Here is a 27,329-nt window from a genome sequence, read left to right on the forward strand (position 1 = left end):
TTTTGACATATAAAACCAAATTTTCTATATTACAATTGGAAAATAAAATTTTATAAGACAGTATTTATCAAAAATAACATACCTTGTATTAAAAATTACAAAAATTGCAAGACCTATTTAAAAAATATAAAACAGAAATTAAAGATGACCTAGACCAATATAAATCGAAGGATATGCCATGTTCACAGAAGACAATTATTTTAAAGGTGCTAATTTTCCCCAAATATAGTTGCAATGCCCAGTTAAAAGTCCAAAAAGGTTGTTGTTGTTTTTTTTCTTTTGTTGTAACGATAAGTTAATTCTAAAATTTATATGAAAAAGCAAAGGGACATAAACAGCCAAGAGAAAATTAAACAAGGTGGGTATGGGAGACTTGCTTTACCATATCTTAATTATCTTCAAGTTACATTAAGTCAACACAAAGCTAAGCACTCTATAAAATACAGGATCGAGAGACAGACTCATACAAATACTTGGTTTACTGCCAAAGGACTACTGCACAGCTATAGGAAAAGGATGGTCTTTTCAATAAATGGTGCATGGACAATTAGGTATACACATGCAAAACAAAACCCCAAACATAAAACAATTTACAGCATACTCAACAAGTGAATTTCTAAGCTAAGTATAAAAGATAAAACAATAAATTTTCTGGGAAATATGAGACTATTCACACCTCAGGTTAGGAAAAGAATTTTTAAATAGGACACAGAAAGCTTAAGGCAGACAAGAGATTGAAAAATAAGACATTAAAATAATGAATTCCAGGCATTTTGTAATGATGAAAGGCTTATATACAGGATATATAAAGAACTCTTACTAATATAATGAATTTAAAAAAGAAAAACCGTCAGAAAAAAATGGGCTAGCACCAAAGCCGTATAAAAAGGGGATTTCCAAATGGCCAACCTCATTGGTAATGTGGGAAAGGCAAATTTAACACAAGAAATCATTATTCATCCACTAGAAAGGCAAAATTAAAGATGGACAAAAGCTGATTAGGATCTGGGAGTAACAAAAACCTTCATATTCTACCTAGCAATTCTACTTTGATAGGTAAATGCCCACAAAAATATATGTGCATAACCTCCAAGAGAGATGCAAAATATTCCTATAGCATTATTTGTAATATCCTCATATTAGAAACAACGCAAACACACATCAAAAATAGAATGGGGCATGTGGGGAGGGGGGGAGAGGAGAGGAAGAGGGCCAGGGAGACAACATATAGGGGAATACTGTGTACAGAGGTGCCAAAAAAATGTATACACATTTTAAGGAAAAAACTATTAAAATTGTAATAATATATACTGATAACAAAAGATGAATACAAGTCACGTTTGACTTCTGCATTACAAGAGGTGCTCAAAGTGGTTACCATCAGCATCCAGACACTTCTGATATCGGCAAACTACTGCTCGAGCAATGTTGACCAGTGTCCACTTGTGTACATTTTTTTATACTCGTATATATCAACAAAAACAAACTTACAGCCGCATGCAATATTCTGGATGAATTTCACAAGAACTGAAGCTAGATACAAAAAAAACCACATATTGTTGAAAGAATAGATGCAATTGAACAGTATGTATGGAAATACTTAAAAGAGTTAAAACAAGAAATCAAAGTAATTACCTTAACAGCAAGACCTTCTGGAGGGGAAGTGGGATAGGCCAGTAACTGGGAGAGGGCATGAAGTTTCTGGAATACTGGCACTGTTCTATGCTAGTGACCAGGATTGCGGTTACAAAGCTGTTTGTGTACACTAAGGGTATAAGAGGTCTGACAATTCAGTTCACGAACTTGCCACTGTGCGCTTACATTAGCAGCACTGTACAAACAGCAAGGTTTTATAACCTTGGCATATCAGTGTCTCACAGCTGTGTTTGTGTCGATGTGTGGCGGTGTCTTGCTGAGTGGCATTCATTATTGTTGTGTGTTTTTGTGTGCTGTCGTGAGAATGTCTGAGCTTGAATTAGAGCAATGAACAAACATTAAATTTCTTGTTAAACTTGGCAAGTGAAATCAGGGACATGTTAGTCCAAGTTTATGAGGATAATGCCATGAAGAAAACAGCAGTGAACAAATGGATTAAACATTTTTCTGAGGGTAGAGAACATGTCACTGACAAAGAGAGGTCAGGGTGGCCAGTAACGAGCAGAACTGATGAAAACATTGCAAAAATTCATCGAACTGTGCGTCAAAATCATCGGCTGTGAGAAGCACAGCAGACCAAGTAAACATTGATAAAGTTAGGAAAATCTTACCTGAAAATCTTGGCATGAGAAAGGTGTGTGTAAAAATGGTCCCAAAGGAGCCCTTGCACCATGACAACCCACCAGCTCACACCGCACTGTCTGTGAGGGAGTTTTTAGCCAGTAAACAAATAACTGTATTGGAACACCCTCCCTACTCACCTGATCTGGCCCCCAGTGACTTCTTTACCAGAACATAAAGGAAATATTGAGAGGAAGGCATTTTGATGACGTTCAGGACATCAAGGGTAATACAACAGCTCTGATGGCCATTCCAGAAAGAGTTCCAAAATTGCTTTGAAGGGTGGACTAAGCGCTGGCATCAGTGCATAGCTTTCCAAGGGGAGTGCTTCAGAGGTAACCGTAGTGATATTCAGCAATGAGGTCAGCAGCACTTTTTCTAGAATGAATTCGCTGTCAGACCACGTACATTTTTGTGTTGTTACATTTGTTTTTTAAAAAAGTTTAATTTAAAAGAAACAGTGGACATCACATTTCTTTACTGGGTGCTGTCTCAATTTTCTAGGTCTCAGCTGCAGACTGCATGTTGAGCTCTACATTTATCCATCATTCCACCTACCTTGGTTGAGTATTACAGGCAACCAGGCAAATGTCTGACAAAACCCACCACTGAGCAGCAGCAGTTCCAGCAAGATGAAGCAAATGCTGGAGATTTATTGCACAACACGAATGTACGCAACACTACTGAACTGTACATTTAAAAATGGTTAAGATGGTAAAGTTTGTTATATATTACAATTAAAAAATTAAAAATGGTGCAGTAGCTCCAGATTTGATGATCTTATGACCCCTCAGCTATGGAAATAGCAAAATTCTATAGGATGCTGACCTCTTGGTCATGGCCTAGGGACTCAAAATGAAGTAAAATTCTACAAATGGAAACTCAGGTAGGTAGCAATGTAAGTTTGAAAACTGTGTTTTAGCTTTGCACTTGCTGCCGCACTGCCTAATTTATATACAAACTTCAATTCTAAGATGTGGAACAAAAACAAAAGCTGTTGTACAGTATAAAACTTGGAGGTCTTGATATTCAGTACCTCACCCTGTGATGTACAGTGCTGGTGATCACACACGAAATGAATTTAGAGATCTAAAGAATATTCTGAGCCAATTACCCTGTATTCCAATGTATTTAAATTACTATAATTTCACTTCTTTACTACAATAAAATCACCAAATGCTGTTACAGTACGGTGTTTTATTGAGGCAATCCACTGAATCAAAATGGTGCTCCCTAAAACTGAGACAGGTGAGAGATCGATCATTCCTGCTCTCAATGAGACAATTCTACAATGAAGATTAAATACCAGAATTTTATGAAGCAGGGCTTTTGTTAGAGTCCTATCCTCATTTAAATGGAGACAAAATTCCTATGTAGCTAGGTGTTCTCCCTCTAACTAATTGATAAAAAGTCAAAACAATTTTTTCATTCTGGGGTGAAAATAAGGCAAAACAAAACAGTTAGGTCTAAATTGAACTGACTGAGCACTTCTTTTCTACACATATTCTCTAAAACCTTTGTAAAAGTGAACAAGGAAGGAAGGATGTATTCAGTACTCTTAACTCCTTTGAAAAACAAGATTTGTAAAAGACAACACACTTAACACAAAACTTGAATTAATTTTATTTCCCCTACAGTCAACAATGTCTCTGCATCGAATTTTAAAGCAACAAAGTAAAATAAAATCCCCCAAATGACAAGGTATCAGAAATCCAGATTTAGTTACACTTTATTTGTGAAAATGTTCAGCCATTTTATTGGTCTGTAAAAGAACCATCATCTGGGTCAAAAATGAATTCTAGAAATGAAAGAATATTCTACACTTTGGAAAAGAAAATCAGTAACATTCTCACTGAATATTGTAAATTACACTTTTCTTCATAAAAGGTACATACTATTCTGCACTTTTCCACCAAAAGCAGTGGTGTAAGTTATGCTTGTTTTATAAAAAAAAGTTATATCTTGTGGCAGGAAAAACCCTTTCTCTTTTCACTTTTACTAAACAACTGGAGAAAATTCTCAAGTCTATATAAAGTTGCCTATAAGCTGGAAAAGTGAACATGTTCAATCTCCATTTATATTTTTAGTGCATTTTTTGACAACCATCACATTTTTAATAAAAGTAAGAAAATGCATATAGCATTAAAGAGTGTTTCATCAAATGCTTTAAGGGATTAAAAAAATACGGAGCAGACGACAAAAATCATCATGATGGATGAAACTGTTATAACATGAGAAGTCCAGGCAAACTTTACAAATCCTTGGTTATTTTGAAGAGTCACAGATGAACTCTGGACACCTGTCCACTTTAAGGGTTTTTTCCTTAATCTCTTACATGTAAACATAGTGCTAATGTCAGTACTAAGATACAAACTCCATCCTGGTAAGCAACATTCTGTGCAGTTGCCATGATTTCCAAAGGATATAAATTTAGCCCTTGAATGAACAATATATGAGATCTGCTCTGTTAAGTACCTGGTGAAAATAACTGCTAACAGCAGCAGTAATACGTCAACATAAAAAACTATTTGAATCAATTAGTTACTCAGAGGTTCATCTTTGAAACAGCAGCTTATTCTTAGAGCAAACAGTAAGCAACAGAAAAATGTACATTTGATGAAACATTCTTTGCATTGGAAAAACATGAAAATAAATATAATTCAAAGAATTATAATTACGTTTCTAATACCTCTTTCTCAGACCTGTACTAGTTTACTGGTTCAAGAAGCTCTCACATCACATTTGTCATTTGTAATTTATATATTGCTATTTGGGTAATTCAAATAAAATGCAAGTCTTGTAAAATAATAAAAACATTGACAAGTATGCATGTGCCAGGGACCAAATTAGAAGGTTCTTTGGTGCAATTAGTCCAAATTCTCAGATTTGAAGGATAAATGTACCAATAAAAAACAAAAAACCCTGCTGTTAGACATTTACAGCAGTGCTCTGTCTTGCTTCACATTACAAATTGAAAACAGCTATTCTCAATAAGCCAATTTTATTTTTTAAATCAGGCATTGCCAGAAAATTTTGTACATTAACCTGGACCAGTGATGGTTCTGTACCCTCTGTTGCTGTGAAACATGACATGAGCTAAAGGCAAAGACTGGTTCTCACAAAGACAACTGCTTCAAGTTAGGAACCAGAACAGTATATTTAAACAGTCTTCTTAGATATTTTCTTGCCTTTCTTAAAAACGAGCTTATTCTTAATGTAGCCACGCTTCCTTTTCGTAGTCTAAAAAGAAAATAGAACACACGTATCAGCACAGGTTTCCTACAGATTAAACACACACACACTCGCTTCACTGCATTACAATGAAGACTCTCTCAGTCTCAGGTCTTCCTATGGCTGAACTCCCTGAACAGTCAGTGAGCATCACTGACTCTTCTACGCCGAGTAGACTGAGATCCAGGATAAACTGGACGAGGTCCCTAGCATTCCGATGAAATGACTACCAGGGCATTACTCAAATGCATACTGCATACTCTTTACTCACCTCCCCTCCCAACCACTAAATGCTTAGCTGTAATAATTACATTTCCAGGGATGACAGAATGTAACACTAAACTAAGGAATCAGAAAATGTTAATGCTGCTCCTGGTCTGGCCTCCAAGAATTTGCTATATGTCAGAAATACACATTAACTAGTAACTTTTGGAGCCAGTTTTATTCGTAAAATGAGGATGATTGTAAAAAAATAAAACAAATAAAATTACTTGGCATATTCTCCAATTTAGGTAGGGAAAAAAGCACTTAATAATGAAAAGAACAAAAACCAAACATCCAAGAAAAAAAACGTAATCTTCCTTGAGTTTCATAGATCTTTAAAAAATAATACATTTTTCTTAACACTTCAGGATCCCACTAAACTACTTTCAACAGATGTTTTCTGGTATAAAAAACCAAATTACTACAAATGTGGTGGCAGAAATTACTGCAAAAATGTTTGCTACAATAGAATTCTATAAGATAAATTGTATCGGCACATGTATCTGCCAATCTGATATACCCACAGATATTGAAAAAAGGAAATATTGTTTTGGAAACAAGTAATTTAATGCACTATCAAAGCACTGGGTTAGCAGAGGCTGAAAACTCAACAGATTGAGTGCTCAATTCAATTTTTACATTTAAACACAACTTTTAGAGGAGGTTTCAGAAACTTAACACAAATCATGTATTGTGTACATTTATTTATGATGTTCAGTTTAAAACAATTGATAATTTTTTCTAATAGTGACAAGAATACAAGGACAAGGCAAAATGCAATCCTTTTTAAGGTTACAAAAAGTAGCTGCTGTTCACTTGTTCACAATATATGTTAACTTATTACTAAGGTATTAAGGCAAAAAGTGAAAAATTTCAGAGGGCACAATTTTAAAAAAATTCAAACCAGGTCAATGAGTTAGTTTCTTTATCACCATTACGGTTTCTAATATGAAACCTTTCTGTGAGATCATATAAAATTCCCTGGGTCTATGCAAAGTAGGTAGGTCGGCCCTCAGGGTGTTTTTCTCTACAGCAGTGAGCCCTGCCCCAAAGCCTTTTCTGCAGCCCTGGACTACAATTCCTAGTGCCTCAGCCATGTCAGCTTGGCAGTGGCAGGAAAACTCCCAGAATGACTGCTGTATCCATACCCTCTACCCCCAAAGTAAAAACCAGGGTGGAGAGAGGAAAGCCAACAAACAAAAAGCATTCCTAGTACTAGTACACAACAGAGAACATAAAGCCATGGAAACCATAAATTCAAGATCCATGTTGTTGGCTACTAGAGTATGTCTGGGGAATACAAAACAGACTATCAAAATCTTTCTTTATCTATTCACTTATTTATTTTGGGGAAATAATGGGAAGACAAAAGAGGTCAGATTAAGAAAATTCACTATCATCAGGTAGACAAGTTCATGGCCGTGTTTTTCAGAAAAAGTAGACTTAACTGGGCTTAGATGTTTTAGGAGTAACTGCCTTGAGACTAGCGGCATTTGCTTTGACTTATGCACTGAGTTTAAGTTTCTCCTACCACATGCTTGTGAGAAACGAGATCATTTGATGTAAAGACTGGTAAGTGAATCTGATATGACTAACATGAGTGTCAGCCATATGTGACATATTTAAATACATTAGTCTAGATGTGGTAATCCATATCTGGCACAGAAAGTCTTCATTTAAAAAGTTTCTATTGACCTACCTATCATACAGCTATACTCAGCACTTTTATAGTACAAATTAATCGGTATTCTGAATATACAGAGGGTGCCAAAAAAAGTACACATTGTAAGAGAGGAAAAATCTATTAAAATTGTAATACTCAATATATACCGATAACAAAAGATGAATACAAGTCACATTTGACTTCTGCAATTACAAGAGGTGCTCAAAGTGGTTGCCATCAGTGTCCAGACACTTTGGATTATGGCAAACTACTGCTTCAGCATAGATAACATCTCTTAAAATGTGTATACATTTTTTTGGAATGCCTAGTATTTGAAGTATATTTTAAGTAATGTAAAGGGATAAGACAATTGCTTCAATGATTTAAAATACAGTGTAGTCCCCTCTTACCCACGGTTTCAGTTATGCTTGGTCTGAAAATATTTAATGGAAAACTCCAGAAATAAACAATCTCTAAGTTATAAATCTTAAAGATTAAGATTTGATTAATAAACAATCTCTAAGTTGTAAATCTTAGTTGTAAATGCCATTCTGAGTAATGTGATGAAAAGTCGTGCCATCTATCTGCTCTGCCCCACCTGGGATGTGATTCATCCCTTTGTCCAGTCTCCACACCGTACACACTCCCTTAAGTTAGTCACTAAGTAGCCCTCTTGGTTATCAGATCCACTGTCGAAGTATTGCAGTACTTGTGTTCAAATAACCCTCATTTTACTCAACAATGGCCCAAGAGTAGTGGTGCTGACAACTTGGATGTGCCAAAGAGAAGCCTTGTAAAAGCACTTCCTTAAGTGAAAAGGTACGTATGTATAAGAAAAACCAGTTTATATAGGGTTCAGTACTATCTGCGATTTCAGGCATCCACTGGGGTCCTTGGAAATCTGCCCCGAATATAAGGAAAGACTACTGTAACTGATGCAAGCAATGTAAACCCAAGCACCTTTCAAGGCTTAAGACTGAAAGCAGTCTAATAATAATTAGTATTATAAGGATAGTACATTAAAATACAACTTAACATTTCCTGTTTCCATCTCCCAGAGGGCAAACTATATACTCATTTTTACTAGTCTTTTGAAACAAAGATTAGATGTACTTGGCTTAAGTGAGCAAGAATGACCTCCAATAATATATTTTATATCTTATTAAATATTTAGTACAAAAGAGCTGTAATGATAAGCTCATAATTCCTGCCTACAAACTTTGTCATAATTATATTTAAAACTAATTTTCTTAAGATAAAATATATTTTTTTAGATTCTATACTCAACCAACTCAAGCTTATTCTTTACTCAATGATTAATAAAGTAACATCATACTAAGAACAGAACGTGAAAATGCAATATAAATTTGTTTTGACCTAAGATGAGGAACCAATTCTCGCTGTATTAATTGTTTGGCATTTTTACTTTCACAAAGGTTCAGAAAGTGATGACCAGACACGTCTTACTTTATGAATAAGTCTTACTAATGGGAATGGCACAAAATAAGCCACACCACCTCTGGACAATCTCAGCTTTGGTTCTCTGATAACTACTAAGCTATCCAGAAAAAGGTGCTGCTTGGGATATCTGAGTGCTCAGTTTGAAAGCAGGCTAGCTTGCTATTTGCTTTTTATATAAACCGTAGTCTTTATAGACCTGGCAAATGGAAATTTATTAGCAATTTTCAGTAATTATTTTTCAGACAAACCAACCAACCTTGTGTTACCCTTTTACAGACATTACTTCACTTGGTACCCACCTTCTTTGACAAATACTTCTGTTTTGGGATAATGTTGGTGACTCGAGGTTTGTGGTCTAATGTCTCCCTGTTATCAGGTGCTTTCACTTTATATATCCTTACAAGCCAGTGTTCTGATGTAAAGGCCTCCTCCAAATGCTTGAATTTAATGTCCTTGTTTCCAATCTCAGCATTACGTGTTCGATCAAAACCTGGGGGTGTACGAAAATCCAGCTGCAAAAGTGATATTAGTACTGGATGTTAACCATATTAGAAAACATTCAGTATTAGGAGGTAGTAAATGTTATCATTAAAGTAACTCTCCACCTTTAAACTAGGAAAATAGAACCAGAGTACTGTATTGTAAATGGTTCTCATATGTTGCTAACTAGAAAGGAAGAGAGAAACTAAATATATCAGAATTAGAATTTCACTGAATCCTTAGAATGGACGAGGAGCCTGCAAGCATAAAAAACCAAAACAGCAAAATGAAATCCATCAAAGCCCTTTTTTTTTTAGCTAGTAAGGGAACACACAGAGGGGCTTCTTTTCTGCCTCAGGGTCTTACACTATCTATCCTCTCAGCCTGAAAGTTCCACATTCAGCTCTTTTGCATAGCTGGCTGCTTTCTTCCCTTTGGTCTCAGCCCAAATACCATCTTTTTGGGAAAACATTTTCTTGAGATTAGTAGTTGAGAAGTCTCCTCCACTATTTCCTTATCTTTTATTCTATTGTGTTCATTGTCAATGTTTTTATTTATTTTTAAAAATTACCTATATCCTCCACCAGGATGTAAGCTGCACTGTGACTTTATCTTATACAGAGAGTGGCTTTATCTCCCCAGTGTTACTTGTTCAATAAATGCACAAGCAAGCAGTGAAACTACAACCTGACAGTGGGAACTACAAAGGAAGTTTAAAAAGCCAAACCGAGGAAGGATTTATGAGGAATAAAGAGATTTTGAAAAACTGGGGGTAGGGGAGAAGACTAAGAAATTCTCAGACAAGTTTATGTTGACACACAAACAAAGCACAGGTGAAGTCAACTTGAAAGCAAACCTAAATCTACTACTCCAATGACGGAATTACTTGTTCCTGCATATGTACGCAATAGAAAAGTTATACTTCACGTCTTAAACATACATTACTCTTAAGTAGGGAAAGCACCAAAGTGAACGCATGCCAGAGCATGGCTTAAAACTTGATAAACTTAAAGGACAGGAAGAAAAGTTCTTTGATACTTCATTAGTGAACAGAGAAACTAATCTTTGACGCATTTTCTGAGGTAGCTAATTATTATGGCTTAAGTGCTTCTTTCTTAGCAAGAGTTTAGAGACTAGGCAGTGGCCTTTAGAAGAAATCAAAACACAAACAAAAACCTTAATTTAGTAGTAAAATTACTGTCTATTTTTTAAAAGCCACCTATAGAGTAATTCCAAATTAACAGTGATGAACATTATCTTGATCCCTGGTGTTTGCATAAAATTAAACAAGCAATTTTTCCTTCCAGTATCAACCAGAACACAATGTGGAATAAGGTAGTTTTCACTGAAATCTTGGTGTGAACGTTTAACTTTTATTATAGCCATGCAATGTAAGAGCCATAAAGAACCTTAGAAATCAAGTCATCAGTCCAACTCATTCTATTATACACAGAAAAGAAAAAAAACAACCCAGGGATGGTATGTCTTGTCCAAGAGTTATACGACTTGACAGAGCCAGATCTAAAACCCAGGTATTATGACAGTAAATCCATTGTTCTTTTTGGCACAATGCCTCTGTGCACATTCACTCATTTTGTGGTTCCTTAAGCTTTTGTGTCACATCATTCTAATTTTCTGGAAACTCTGACCCAGATAGTCCTAGCTATCTGTGGTAATGAAGAATAGGGATAGAGTGAATATCTGAAGTATCTATATAATTAAACTCTTTAATTTCAGGTGTTTTCCCCACCAAGCAGCAAAGTAACCCACTTAATATCACACTGTTTCCTAAGCTGGAAGACCTCTTACCTGGAGAACAATGTCTTCAAAAAGCATGAGGCCAAAAGGTTGGATGGCAAGCAAAAGGTTGGATTTGAGCCTAGTATTAATATTTTGGAAATAAATATTTGATCTGAAATTTTTTCCCTAATTTTTCACATAGAAGTTTCAGAAATCTAAATTTAATGGAGGTGGAAGACTCTAGATATGAACATTGTTCTTACAGCACAACAGAAATATCATTATCTTGTGTTCCAGATGCAAACAAGACTTTTAAAATATTCCTTTAAATAAAGATTATAGAAAAACTGGATGTAACTAACCTGCATTTCTCCAAATCTGTAGTATGACATTTTATACATAAGGCAATTCAACAAAGTGGGGGATCCTGCTTTGTCTACACGGAATTCTCCTTGTGGGGTGAAATAGTCACTTTCCTACAAGACAAAAACCAGAAGTTTCTGTGCCAGTTCAATTTAACACATTCAAAGCTATAGGTTTCCCTTTACATTTCCCTGTAAGAACTAGCTTTTAGGGTATCTTCATAAAGTCATATTTAGTTGCATCTCAAAAAAGTATTGTATCAGAGAATTAATTTATAAATTGCGATCCCTAAAAAAGCCCACAAAATGATCATACGTCTTTTTTAAAGCTGAGTCTAGAAATCATTCATAAAAAAATAAGAGTATCCAAGAAAACACAGAAAAAGCACAATACTTTGTTGGAGGGAGAAAAGGCCATTAATCCTACCAGATTTTAACCATGAAATAAAACTTCAATAATTTAAAAAGTATGGTACCAACACCATGGTTTTAATACCAGGTAGATTCGCTCTCTCCAACTTCCCCATCCTCATTCCCATTACTCCTTTTGAGAGTTTTCTTAAATGTTGTTCTTTATTTTTCCTGTGAACTCTAAAATCAATTCTTTAGTTGGGATGGACAGTGCTTAAAAAACCCTAAGAGGGCGCCAGTTTGGCACTTTTATAAATAGAAATTGTATAGAAATTTACCATACAGAGACACTTGTACACGGCCAAATAATGAGTGTAGAAAGTTATTTAAGAAAATAACAAGTGATTACTATGGGCTCTTTTGGGTGGGGGTAAACTTATATTGTATATTCTTTTATATTTCACTTTTTGAACCATGTGATTGTATTACCTATTCATAAAGTTTTAAAATAGTGAATCTAAAAAGCATAGAAATTTAGAATTTCTATATAAATGTTCAAAGCATGTATCTGGAATTATCACGTCACGATTTTAAGACTGCTAAAGGAAATCCACAAAAGAAAATCAAACACTGGGAAAATTAAGATTAATTTCTACAAATAATTATTAATTATAGTTAAGGAAAAATGTCATAGCATTTACATTTGAAAAGGAAATCCAGGGCTTTGCTCTATTTCATCCCTGTCACATGAAACATATGCATATATTCTCCCAAAGGTTCCTTTATTCTGGATCAGTGGTGAGTCTCTCTCATCTTTTGTGCCTTCATCATGTAAACCACAATGTTGGGTGCCTATCCTCTAAGAGGGTACAACTCAGTGTGAGACACATGACATAATCTACCTACAAAACAGGTTGTATGTGATTTAATGATGAGTACAGACATGAATGTACCAGAGAAGGGCTTCTGGAAAGGGGACAAATTTGTGGTGGGGAAGGTAGCCCAAGAAAGAGAAGAGTATAAAACACCACGTGTCAGATGAGTCAAGGAAAGAAACCACAGGGCAAGTTTCACAGGCTAGAGTAGACTGACAGAGTGGGCAAAAATTAGTAGAGGGACAAGAGGCCAGTAAAGAAAGTGAAGTAGTAAGGGGTTTGCATTCCAAGCTAAGGAGTTTGGATTTTACACCATTGCCCCATTAGAGAGTACGGTGTACCAGCCATTAGGCTGAGGCTTCATCTACAGTACTCCAAAGTCTCATAACAGCGATACAAATGAATTATTCCTGGCATCCCCATCAGAGATAACCTGAGACTGCCTAAGTCACCATTATAACACCAGAACAGAGGACAAGACCTAGTGCTTTGAGCATATAATGCTGATTGGCCCAAAATAACTTGCCCATAGCACCAAGATGATAGTGGCAGGGTTTTCATTCGAACCCATGTCTGTCTGGACCTTTCACGGTCCTTTGCCTTAATCTATGGAAGACTTTTAAGCTGTAAAATAACATGATCAATGTCACGTTAGATTGGGAGATGGAACAAGACTAAGGCAAAGACAGCAATTTCAAGGTTACTGTCCTATTTCAAGTGTATGATCATAAGAGTCAGTAACATAGTGGAAGCCATGGAAATGTAAAGAAAGCGCAGAAGTAAAGCGAAGGAGTCAAAGCAAGAGTCTTAACAATGGATTGCTTCAGAGGGGAGAACAGTGGTATCAGGTATGGGTTTCAAAAGTTTTATGACTGGAAAAATGCTTATAGTATCTTTAATAAATAGTAAAGTCAGAGTGAGACTAATTTAGGGGTAGGATGATGTAATTAGCAAGATAAGAGAATTACTTGGACACTGTGAGCTGCCTTGCATAGACCTGAACTGATGAAGAGTTTCTTACCCGAATGTCTTTTGGATGTTCCCCTTCAGCTATCCTAACCATCCAGAGAAACTTGTTGATGTCATCACCAGAATAGCCAATAACCCCTCCAAAAATAACCAAAACATAATCTACATCAAGACTTCTCATGATTTTATAGGCTGCTGTTTCATTTGAAGACATAGCTTTTCCCACCTAGAGAATAAAAAAATGAGAATGTGTGTACTTAGTCCCACAATATGCTAAAAATGAAAATTAATGTATATTTTTACCTTAAGATAGAATGCATCTCGAGTTTGACTTACATGAAAGTTTTACAGAAATTATTTGCTATGAATTCAATAAATTTACTGAGATTTATAAACACCTCTTACTATAACCAATTATAGCAGAAATCAGAATACAAGTTCTAATATTTTGCTAATAATTTTCATGAAATTTTAATATAAAAGCAGGCAAGCTTAAAAGAAAAAAAATTTTTCATAACCTCAAGGCCAGGAATGACCAGCTATCTAACTAGCACAAATATATTCTTCTCCTCAGTCTACCAAACATCTGATGATTAGCTACAACACTAATACAAATATGTAAAACTCATTTGGTTAACACCCGTTATCTATTTAAAATCTTTAAAGAACAGAAAAGTGATTACTTTATATAAATTAGTTATTTAATAGATAGAGTGAACATAATTTACACGCCTATAAAATACAGTGCATTTGTTTCACATGTTTGCAAATAATTTTCTTAATTTATAAAATAGCCAATACAAGTTTAGTGTTTCAAAACTTTCAGATTTTGTCTAATTTTACAGTGAGCTAAATATATCATGAGATCTGCTAGAAATCAGCCTATAATTTTGAATGATACTTAAATAATACCATTCTTAAAAACAAAATAAACATGTATTACCTTGAACTCACTTTATTGAATGAATGTATAAATGCATAAAGAGGAATTTTGAGAATTCAGCAAGCAAAGAGTACTTTTACCCTCATTTTTCCTACTTAATCACAAATAAAGTTTGATTGCTAAGTAGTAAATAAAGACTTGTAATGTTGATCTTGTTTATCACTTACCAGTGCTATGTGGCTGTTATTCCAGGTGTTATTATCCACCAAAGTAGTTCTATTAGCCATTCCAGCTATCTGATAGCCATAATCCCACCAAGACATCACTCGGGCATGTTCATCTGTATTCTGCCTTAGCCAAAAGTAAGCTTCTCTGAAATCATCTAAGATATTCCTGGTGCTGAAAAAGAATCACAAAATCCTTTTAAATGAGATCTATAAATGTGAAGAGGGTAACTTAAAATCTTGAGATACAAAGCCACTGAATAATTTCACCTGAAGGATAGTTAAGTAAAAGCCTCAATGACGGGGGTGGGAGAAAAATCAATGAAGAGCTATACTAATGCTTTTTAAACTTTAATATGCATACAAATCACCTGGATATTTGGTGGAAAAAAATAAAAAGCAGATTCTGGTTTAGTGGTTGTGGAGTGGGGCCTGATATTTTGCAAGTCTATCAAGCACCCAAGAGAAGCAGAAGCTGGAGTGGGAGAGTGGGGAGGCAATATATAAATCAGCTGTTATTCAATCATTACCTGGAGGGCTTATTAAGCACAAATTGCTTAGTCCCGCCCTCAGGTCTGATTCAACAGGCTTAGGTGGGATCAAGAATTTGCATCTCTAACAAGCTTCCTGGTAATGACATTGCTGTACAACAGGTTCTTGAATAATTTTCCTTGTAACTTATAACACTGTTGAGATGCCATATAAACTTAACTCTTGTTCAGTTCATCTGTGGTAAAATTGGTTTCGTTGTGTGTTGTTTTGATTAAAAGTCTCAGGACCTATCAACAACGTTAAGTGAAAACTTACTGTATGCCCAAGGACCACATTTTGAGAAAACCTCATGTATATGTTATATAAGCAAAGATATTCTGGACAAGAGCATGAAATACAATGATTGCTATCCACATCTTCCAAAGGGGCTGGGCTGGGGGATAAGGCAAAAAGAAAAAACATGGTAGATTCAAAGATACCCTCAGGAATATTCTATCTTTGAATTCTAACTTTTGAGACAGAGAAAAAGGGTAGTATAAAATCCTTTTGTAGCCAATTGATTTTCTTACCCGTCGTGATTGTAAGAGGCCAGGACCACACTTGGACTGGAGTAGGCATTGCTTGTGACCCAGGTACAGTGGACTGCAAACATCATCAATAGCATCAGCATCAACATGGTGACAATGCTTTTTATATTAGGACCTAATCCCTCTTCAGTTTTTTCCTGTTCAGTTACATGTTTCCTCACTTTACCTGCCTGAAGATACAAAAAACTGGTTAGACAAATTCATCATTTGACTTTTTTCATTGAGATACTCAAGGGGGAAAAGTTGAGAGCATGTTAATCTGTCAATTTAATTCTTTGAGAAGGAAAATGTATAACCATCAGGTATTCTTGTGTGAGTGATACAATGATTTTTAAAAATTATCAAGGTAGATTCTGAAGTCAAACGTGAATGAGGTTTCCTGGGACTATACCCAATACAGGAACTGGTCACAGAGCAAAGTATCTCCAGTAGGGAGCTGCTTCCAAATCCTGTTGTCCCTATGTTTTACTTAAACGTAAAGGAGATATGCAAATGGCCTCATTCTGGCAACCTTTTCTTACAAAATCCGAATTCTTCATCCTGAAAATGACACTGTCCAGCTATAATCCAGACCAAATAGAACTTCAGTATAGGACAAAAACTGCATGATCAGAATCAATCTTTCAGTTTCCAAAACCCAAAACCAGTACTTGTTAAAATTAAGATTCATTTTTGAAAACAACATTAAAAAGAAGAGAACAGAACAGAGTCATAAGTTCTAAACTGCAAAGCTAGTTAAAAAAAAAAATACACCACAAAATAGAACATAACCACAAACACGAAAGCAGGTGCTTATTAACGCGAATCTGTGTGTATTATATTGGATCTATAGTAAGGAAAGAAAGAATTTCAAAGTGAATACTTATACTGGGAAGTTTCATTGCTTATTGGTATTTTAAAACCTAGTTAACGTTCAAATACAGTTTAATGATGTCATCCAAGACAAGTGCTCTACGCGTAATTCTTCCAAGTCTTTTCCACACTTGCACCAAATATAATCTTGCTGTTCCCTGAGAGGTTAAAAATAAATTACATTACATTGACCAGCTGCCTATTGCTAACAAACTAGAGACTTTCTTTTTTAAAAGGTACTTTATTCCCTTTATTTTAGTATTCAATAAACAAAATAATTAAAAAGTTTACATTGAATGTGGACCTCAAGAATAAGCACATGTGTAAATGGTTTCAGAAGGATTTATAGTGCTCAATTTTATGTAATTTAGTAGAGCACCAAGTTTCTGCTCTCAAAAATAGAGGTGTTCTCAATAAAACCTGACCAAAAATAAATGAAAATTCCTTGTCTGATTATATTCTATTTTCTTATTGTGAGCTAAATGACCAACCAGAATTAGAATTTTGAGGCAAACAGTAGAGAACAACTTGAAATGTCACAGTTTGTCTAAATCCTTGCTTAATCACGTTTCTTAATATGTATAGTTCTTACTGTGGTGGAAAAACCAAAGCACATAAAAATTTTTAAAGGCCTTACTTTAGATTCCCCACCTTATCATACAAATTTCCTGGGTTTCTTTTGTCATCCTCATCACTGCTGTCCTCCACAGGTGGGTTTTCCCTCTTCATATCATCCCCCAAATAGTGCTCAAAAACATTGGAGAAGGCGATTGCAGACAGCATGCAGACGACCGGGGTCAGAGTCAACATCAGCCTCACCATCACGCCAGCAAAGTAGACGGCGCTGATTGCATACAGAGCAACTGCAAAGACAAGCTCTTTTAAAACACTTCAGAGAAGAAAATGTCCACAGGAAACTAAATATTTAATACCACATTATAAACCAAATCTAAAAAGAGACAAACATCTCATAAAAGAGCTAATTGTTTTTAAATTGATAATACTGACCAAATGATTTAATAGTCATATTTAGAAATTATAACTAATGTTGACTAATAAACACTACATGTCAACAGTTTAGAGAAATGTATCATGATTCAAATTTAATTATAGTTATTATGGGGAATGAAACAATTCATTATTTGTCAATAGCATCACATATTAGAAAATCCATAGCTGATGGATGAAAACATATCTGGTGAATTATATTATCAGGCACAGTAAGTTTACAGTAGAATCAAAGTCTATGAAAACCTAGTGCCACTATCTGGCACAAAGTCTGCTTTAAAGTAAGAGTGGGATGAGAAGAATATAATTAGTCAAAGTTATTGCTAAAAGACTTAAAAAAAATTCAAACTAATTCCCAACAGCCAAAGCCTTCCACATAATGTGCTAATCAGAGTGAAAGGCTCCACTACCATTTCTGGCTGAAGGTTTTATGAGTAGACTATATGACTTTATAAAGTCAATGAGTCATTTGAGCTCTTCTCTCATCTGAAGCTAATTAAAATTTATTTTCCTGACTAAAAATACATGTTATTAGACCATGTTCTTAAGTGTATAGCTCACTGAATTTTTATATATGCACACACCTATGTAATTACCGTCCTTATCACAACATAGCACATTTGTACACCTTCTCAGAGGGATCCCCCATGCCTCTTCCCAGTCAGTAACTGCCCTCCCCGCACCCCATAAAAAACATAATCACTATTTGGACTTTTAAAGCATTAATTTAGTTTTCCTATTCTTTAACTTCATAGAAATGAAATTGTATAAAAATGTTCTCTTTTGTACTGGGCTTTTTAAAATTTACCAGTGCTATTCTTTTATTAATTGCTGTATCGTATTCCATTATACAAATATATCAAAATTTATCTATTGTACAGCTGATAACTTCTGGAATATTTCTGATTAGGGACTATTATGGAAAAAGTTGCTATGTACATTCCTAAACATGCCCTTTGTTGGACATATGCTCGCACTTCTCCTAGGTATATGCCTACGATGGGGATTGCTGAGTCATAAGGCGGGCAATACGTCTAAGCTAAATCTTTCTTAATGATGCAATATTAACATGGCCTTCTCCTAGATCAGAGGCACTGATCTATGTAAACTAGAGAAGAATGAGTGTCACCCTTTGCTTAGAACTCATGTAGGTGCTATGTTTTTCTCTCCCAACTTCACTCTGAAATAGTAACGAGTGTCACTCACAGTCCAGGCCCCATACTTTATTGTACAAGTTTAAGTCCAAGTCCTGGTGCTATAGATTATTTACTTGTGTGACTGTGCATATTACTTATGTTTCAGTTTCAGGTTTTATTACATGTAAAACAGCCCCAGGATACTTTTTGTGATGATTGAATCAAGTAGAAGTCTTTGGTATCTGCTTATATTGTCCTTTATATTTTGAATGCCAGATCCTGAACACTTGCTTTTAAAATAGTTTATATTTCTAAGTCTTGTAAGTTGAAAATATACACAACTCTATCGGTGAAGAAGGTGTTTACTTAAAGGCGATTCTTACTTCATTACAAAATGTACTTTGCACTGAAATATCAATGATGGATGCCCCTGCAAACTTCTTCCTACCATATTTCCCCGAAAATAAGACCTAGCTGGAAAATAAGCCCTAGCATGATTTTTCAGGATGACATCCCCTGAACGTAAACCCTAATGCTTTTTTTGGAGCAAAACTTAATATAAGACCCAGTCTTATTTTCAGGGAAACACAGTACTTAATCAGATCTAACTTATAAAGTTAAGTCAAGAATAAACTGTAAATAAAGTTATAATTTCCAATCCTCAGCCACAAACTATAATATTAACCTCTCAGAAAACATAATAAATTGACTGAAAATTTTATATACTAGTCCCAAGTTAAAACAGTTAGAGTATATATAATGCAAATTCACTAGATTTTTCTTAAGATTTACGCAAAATATGGGGGGAAATTTACCTTGACTATGCAGTTATGCAAAGAACAACAAAACTTTAAAGTAAAGTGATAATCTCAGTAACAAAAATAAATAATTGTTCTAAATCAAAGTATTCATCAAAAATCTCTTACCAAATACTCTTTCATCGTTGATATTTTTAATGCAGAACCATAGGCCTGCTGGGAAGGTACACACAAGAATATGTAGATCAAAGAAGAAAGACACCCAAGTTGTAGGTTGATGCTCAGACACTGATGCAATAATTGGAATGTGTATTTTTGCATACCTGGTATTGAAAAAGTTATTATTTAAAATTAAATGATACAACAGTTCTTTTCAGACAGAAAAAATTTCTTTGATTGTAGATATGGTTCCTATTTCCTATCTTGTCTCACTTAAAAGTACATTCAAATGTAAACTGCAATACTGAATATAAATCTGGTCCATACTGATAAAACTAAAAATAATATGCCCTCCTTAAAATTGGGAGAATTATCTAAGGCCAATTATATTATAAAAGTATTGGTTGTATTTAATACAAAAATCTTTGCTCAAACAGGAATTTGTTCTGCAGTTTAACTTAGCATCGCCTATGTTTGCATCAACAAGGTTTATTACCTTTTGGACTTATTACTAGCAGATATACCTTGTCCAGTAAGAAAGCATATTGCCACAGTACCTTTCTTAACAAGGCAATGGCATAGGGGCAGATGAGGGAAATGGAAAGGACAGGACAAATTATTCCTGAAATGCCCTGAGATTTCAAAGTAATCATTAAAGTTTAGAAAGCAAAATTAAGTATGACTGATAAATATTTAACCCAGTAATTTAACCTAATCAGAATAACTGTCTACAACAGGGGTTTTCCCTCAAACTCTCTGGTGATCCACTGGCTGATCTCTACAAGTATGTATCCAAATGTTAGTTTCAGTCATTCATACATAATTAGCTTATGCCCTTCAATTAAACCTGGGCATGAACCCTTTTGGTATCACATCAAAAGGTAGGTCCATTCAATAAATTGGGGTAGGTTTTTAAAGAAGACAGAACAGCGGGAACAGGGGCAAGAGGTAAATTACCATCAACAGATATTTTTTTTTATCCTTAGGAAAATATTTTAGGGATAAAAAGTTTTAGTGAACTAGTTGTTTAATTTAAAAGCAAATTTTAAAATTAGGTCATTTTATAATAGCACTCTTAAAAAACACAAAAATATTCTCTAGTATATTTAATAGATTAAAAATATCAAACTTAGATAATGTGGCATTTGAAAAAATTTAAAATTTTTTCTTAACATCTACAGCATATGGGTTTATTACATAACACCTAGTCTTAATGATAAAAAGTTAAATATTACTAATAGATGGCAACTTTGAATACACTGGTAAAAATAAAAACCAATTACTAAAATTGCACAAATGTTTCCTGAAATGTTTTGACAAAACTAAAAAAAGGAGTTGCCCACACAGAACAGAAATACATGACTTATATATCATAGTAAAGGTGCATTCCAAACAGGTATTATAACAAAGAAAAATATAAAAGATTCAACATTTACTAAACTAGTATATGGTAGGTACTTTAGAAAAATGTTGCCCAAGTACTGACGAAGATACTGACAATAAGAACAGAGTGAAAATGGCATTTTAATAAAATGAGGGCAAATAACTTATCCGCACTTACCCAGTATCCCACAAGGAGTAAAACCTGCCACTCCACGGTGCAATGTAACCTTGGAAGGAAAAATGTAGAGGAAATTAATTGGCCTTTTTATTGCTTTTGTTTGTTTTACTGGTTTTATGTTTACTGATTATTAAGGATTAAGTTAATCTAATATTAGAAGAATTTCAGTTTTCTCTTGTAGGTGACAACCTATTTCACAGGGCTGGCAGCCAGATAAAATAAGTGATCAAATAAAAACAAACATTCATGGAGATTACATTACCAGAGAAACATAAGTTGACAGATAGAATTATAGGAAGTTTTCCAATTCTTCCTTAAACTTCTAGTTGACTAGTCAAATAAAGCTAAGACGGTAAGATAGCATTGGATAATTTTTAAAAGGGGGGAGGTGTTTAAACAATCTAATCTAGTATGTCAAATTTAGATAAATTATCAAGATGATTTTAAACATTCATGCATTTACTCCTATCAATTCTTCATGATTTTATGAGCTAGGCTGGTACATTAACTTAACAGATGGAATACTTTTAGAAAGAAAATTGACTTGTTCTAGGGACTAGTGAAAACAGCATCAGAAAGTAATTTAGAATCCAGAAGCAGACTGAAACTAATTTGGTAGATTGTTTAAAAGTAGGGGAGAGAGAGAACATATGCACACAAGAGGGCAAGCATGCAGTAGAGGTTAACATCGGAAGCTTTGAATTATACAATTTGGGCCTGTTCATTTATCAAGAGAAGGATGCTAGAAAGTGAATTTATCAGATCTTGAAGCAGTAAAATTAAGATACTGTTAAAAAAAAATCACAACTTGTAGTGCAATTCATATTGTAGAACCTTTGGCTATTATTTTCTTATTATTTGTAAAGACTACACAGTATTTGACCCCCTAGGATAAATGGAACATGCATAAAATTTGTGAAACAATTACCTTTTTGAATGATCTAGAGTCAAGATTCACATCCTACTTACACCTACCTGTGTAAGTCAAATAGATGACACTAAGGAACACAGCACCTGCAGCTACTGATACACCCAAAAAGAAAAGGGTCTGGAACTCTTGTTTTGTTAATCGGTCTCTCAGATACTGCAAGAAAGCATAAGCTTGCAGCAAGGCAAAGACACCTAATCAGAGAAAAAGGTGATATAAATAATCAACAAAGCACTTTTCCAAAGACATTTAAAAATGTTAATTTGGAAGAGATACTTAGAAAACCCTGTACCATTCATATCAAAGACTAGTCATTTCATCTAACCAACATTTCCCCTGTCAAATGACAGTTAATCAATTAATACATCCAAAAATTTCTTATACTTTTTTTTTTTTTTTTTTGAAACGATCACACGCCCCATATACATGGTTCAGGGAAGAAAAATCCCATTTCAAGTATCTGGAGCCCAGGTAGCATATTAAATTCCTCCCTTTGTCCCATATTTTAATGACAAAGGAAAAAAACAGAAATGTCACTAAAAAGCAATCCTAAGATTTACTAAAGGATACAAAAGACTTGGATCAGGAAAATCCTGATATATAGTTACTGTTTATAGTTGAGTGATGGGATGTGACCTTAATTACACATTTATATAAGATTCTCAATTAGTAGATATAAGAGTGAGTGCTAACATAAACAAAATTAAAGCAGCAATAACTAAAAGTATTTAATTGTCAAAATGTACAAAACACAATACAAAAGCATTAGGTATAAAACTAAAAGAATGAGAACCCTAACCCATCTGGAATACTGATTTTTCTTTAAAAAAAAATTAGCAATAAGGGTTATTTTTAACAATATGTTTTAGAATGATTAATAAATATTATCAATTATTTAGATTTTAGGAAATGTAATAATGCGTATGTAAAAGAGTCAGGTGATTGTGTATCTACATAGACATTGCTATACACAATTGTATACTCCAAACTGAATATACATTTCTCTCAAACTACTACTTGGTAATTTTAAAACATCACATTAGAAATGCAAGTAAAAGTATTTCACACATTTAAAAGTGCTATGTAATAGTATGTTGTGGGTTTTTAACATTTTGGGGGAGTGGGATGTTACAAGAGTCTCACTGAGAATCTGATGATAAAAGCTATGGATGGGAAACATTTGAGATCTTGCTACCCGGCATGTGTCATCAGTTTGGCTCAAATAAACTCTTATAAGTTCAAAAATAAATAAATGAATAAATAACAGCTATGGAACATCACCTCAGAAAATTAAATATACGAATATTTATAAAATACTACAAATAAAGTAACTACCCACAGCCTTCGTATGGGCTATGGACCTCATGTTCAGAATCTCTTACAAAGTTTTACTCACATAGCTCCCATTATCTTGTTACTTGTGACCCAGATTAATAATGACAAAGTACTCTGATTATATGGAGGGGAATTATATGACTTTATATTAATATAAAAACCATTAATTCCAGTTAGTAAATATAGAGAAAATATTTTAGTGAGAGGTAAGGAACATAAAAATGAAATGTTCCATCTAAATTTGCTGAAATGGAAACTCAATAGTACAGTAACTCAGTGTACAGATATACTGCTTAATATTTGTTTATACAAGTGAATATTATTTAGTGTTTGCAAGTAACATGAATTGTGCAAAAAGAGATGCTCTGCTTTTCAAAACAGCAGTGGCTGAGAAGATAGGCAATTTTGAGAACACAATAGCAGAAAGTCTCAAGAAAACTATGATATTTTTATTCTACAGCGGTGATATTTTAGAACCAATATGATGAAAATTAAAAACGAAAAGACTCACTTTGTTCCCTTGAAGACTGCCTAGTCATACAGTCATACATTCTTTAGAAGAAGGACAATAAATATTTTCTCATACCTGCAGCTGCCATGTGTTCACTTGTTCTGATTGGCTGAAATCCCACAAAGGGTATCTGCATGGATAATATTAAACCCACAATGTAGAAAGTGCTATATGCTATAAAGACAAAATAGAAAACAATGATAGTTTACTACTACATTAAGTATTTCAAACATAAATGTATACATAACTCATCTTTTTAGCAAAGTTTTAACTGAACTTAATTTTAAGAACAGACTCTTGAAATGACTGTTCTACTCAATGCTATTTTATAGTTAATCATACATCACAAATCACGAACATTCTTTCTGCCAATTTAAAAAATTATTTTAAGTACTTTATTTTGTAAAATATAATTTAGAACAGTTAGGAGACTGGTGCTTCTTTCCTCTCCCCAAAATGGAATCAAACTTTTTCAATCATTAATAATCATTGATATAACCCAAGAAGCTACATAATATAGAAATAAGTAAACACCATTCCTATTGCCATTAATCTAAAGTATGCATGACCTAGTGAATACTTATCGTCTCCATATATGAAGAGCTATTATTATCTCAAAAGCTCTCAAGTATTTTATACCCTTTTTATAGTCTCCTACTACTCTTTGTACAGTATTTAACAGTAAAAAAAAAAAAAAAAGCCAGTCCACTAAGTTTTCTGTGATTAAAGAAAAAAAGGACTTAGTACACAGAAGTTAAACCATAAAACTGACTAGTTATTGAACTTACTAGGTTCTAATAAAGGAAACCTATTTGCTCTTGCCACTGAGTATATTATAATATTCTTGGCTTGTATCAACCTAAATGTATAGGCAAATTGGGGAGGGGTTACAATCTGTCTAATAAGACTTGTTTTGCATTGAGGTGTTCACAGACCACTATTAGATAATTACAGAGAAAATTGGAATCGCTGTAATCAAAAATTATTTAGAAATGAAGATAAAAGCCATCTGAAATAAGTTAATGTGAAAATCATTCCATTTATAAAGCGTATTCACGTCATTTTACGAAGCACAGTCAATATTCAGTTGTTGGCAAATAAAATACTCTATTAGAAAAAAAGACTGGGGGTATATTTAGGAAGAAAAACTGTTACAACATACAGCATATACTTCCCTTTACCCAAATTAGTTGAGAAAAAATGTTTAGTTGCTTTTAAAAGAACTCCATTTATAGAAGGTAAATTATGGGCTAATGGTTCAAATGTTAAATTGCCTCCCAAGCTGTCTCGTAAGAGATGACTATAGTGTTAGGAAAAGGGTAAGAAGCTCAAGTAAATTTAATAGAATGGACCAATGTATGTGAGTAAAATTTCTGATGACTGCAAGCTAATGGAGAACTGGTGGTCTAGGAGACTGCAGAAATAATCCATCCCATATAATGTACTTTCCAGATATATTAATGTTGGAGTGGAATTACCCTCAATGAGGTATATGAACACAAACGTAAAAAAGTTAAGAATTTCTCTAGCACATGATTTGAACTGTCAGTCTATTTGGTTGACAGGTTTTCTAATATCAATATATTTCTTTTACAAATCAGTCCTTTTGTAGATGTCCTGACAAAGGGTTTGGATGAGAAGATTTATAGATTGACCTAAGATTTTATGATCAACAGGCCTTTTAAACACCTGGAGCTGAGAAACCAAACCCCAATCAAACCTTAGACAAATATTGAACACACAAAGGCACAACTAGAAAGATCAGGACTGAGAAAACCTTATGTCATTTATGTGTTTTAATTATAGTTAAGTCCACTTACATCCAAACACCACAATTTCTGAGGCCAGATTTCTCTATTTTATAAACACAAGTGAACAATGAATATTGTAACACTGTCACGGATTTTGAGTTAAATATGATAAATGGCACATGTTGAACAAAAACGTGAAGATTTAAAAAAAAATGAGGTGAAATATAATCATTTTCAAGTGACCCAATCAGGGGCATTCAGTACATTCACAATGTTATGTTGTGCAACCACCACCTCTCTCTCATCCCAAAACATTTTCATAAAAAGAAAACTCCATACTCATTAAGCAGCTGCTCCCCATTCCCGCCAGCCCAGCCCAAGGCAAATACAAATCTCTATCTGTCTGTCTCTCCGGATTACTGGCTTGTTCTTAATTGCAAAAGTCATGGGTGTTTTTTTTTCCCGTTTGTTTTAAAAAATACAGTAAAGAGTGGAAGTCTCTGGTCCATTTACTTCCCTATATGTCACATTTTCAGCAATAATCACTAAAAGGTATGGTGGGCATAAAAACACACATTCATATTCTCGCTCTTCAAATGGAGCTATACTGTGCTTGGCAGTGTAAAATTTTCAGCAATTACTTGTTTGGGAACCACTAAGGAAATTTCTTGTCGGGGATTTGCTCAAGTACATTTCCAGACATATTCAAAAAAAGAATAAACCTGGTAATATTCTCAATTCAGCGGTTTTATGCAACTTCACAAAGACATTTATTGCTACCAGTAAAGAAGAAAACACTTCATACAGAAATAGATGCACCAGGGTTCATGTTAATAATAAGAGAAATGGAGATGAGTTCAAAAGAAACTCAATCTCAGAAAACATTAAAGGTTGGGGCGGGGGCTTTCATTTGTATTACTTTGTAAACATACTGTAGGTTAGTATCAAATAAAGCTGACCTAATGTCAACAGACAAGTTCTCAACAATATTTTACCTCTGAAATTCCTTTATCCAAACTAGCCTCATTTATACCTACTTTATATGCACCAATGACACAAAGCTGATCAACGCAATAATCCAAAGATAACCATTTTCTTTTAAGAGAATTGGATTCATGTCTTCTGTACTTTATATTTTTTGGATCACTGATACTGAGATGTTTACATAGGGGGATATAAGTTCTATTTCATAGCACTCTCTAATACACAGATAAGTATTTCCATTAAATAAAATTCAGGATTGCTTGTCAGGTTATATAAAGTATCACTTGCTTAATACTGCCCTTCTCCTTGAATATGTAACATTAGGTATATATCAATTTAAATCCCATGTACAACTCATATTTTAAAACAGAAAATAAGAATTAGATACACTGAGTAGAAAGAAATAGTGAATTAACTCTCAATTCTTAAAAATAAAGACAATCTCTACTGCAAAATGAAAACATGTTGTTTTTTCTCCAGGCTATGT

At 34.2% G+C, this 27,329-nt stretch overlaps 1 protein-coding gene across 1 annotated transcript in view; it reads right to left on the reverse strand.

Moving 5' to 3' along the window:
• Nucleotides 1-5,264: 5,264 nt before the first annotated feature.
• Nucleotides 5,265-27,329, reverse strand: part of STT3B (STT3 oligosaccharyltransferase complex catalytic subunit B) — an 85,313-nt gene continuing 63,248 nt past the window's right edge. Inside the window, exons 6-16 of the mRNA XM_033132590.1 lie at nucleotides 24,183-24,281; nucleotides 22,309-22,455; nucleotides 21,334-21,382; nucleotides 19,782-19,936; nucleotides 17,363-17,574; nucleotides 15,842-16,029; nucleotides 14,784-14,955; nucleotides 13,726-13,899; nucleotides 11,479-11,592; nucleotides 9,196-9,408; nucleotides 5,265-5,517 (exon numbers count right to left, since the gene is read on the reverse strand). Of these exons, the coding sequence (XP_032988481.1) occupies nucleotides 5,437-5,517; nucleotides 9,196-9,408; nucleotides 11,479-11,592; nucleotides 13,726-13,899; nucleotides 14,784-14,955; nucleotides 15,842-16,029; nucleotides 17,363-17,574; nucleotides 19,782-19,936; nucleotides 21,334-21,382; nucleotides 22,309-22,455; nucleotides 24,183-24,281 (1,604 nt within the window). The 3' untranslated portion in view covers nucleotides 5,265-5,436. The remainder of the gene's footprint in view (nucleotides 5,518-9,195; nucleotides 9,409-11,478; nucleotides 11,593-13,725; nucleotides 13,900-14,783; nucleotides 14,956-15,841; nucleotides 16,030-17,362; nucleotides 17,575-19,781; nucleotides 19,937-21,333; nucleotides 21,383-22,308; nucleotides 22,456-24,182; nucleotides 24,282-27,329) is intronic.

Source organism: Rhinolophus ferrumequinum, chromosome 17 (assembly GCF_004115265.2).
Source record: "Rhinolophus ferrumequinum isolate MPI-CBG mRhiFer1 chromosome 17, mRhiFer1_v1.p, whole genome shotgun sequence".
Taxonomy (NCBI): domain Eukaryota; kingdom Metazoa; phylum Chordata; class Mammalia; order Chiroptera; family Rhinolophidae; genus Rhinolophus; species Rhinolophus ferrumequinum.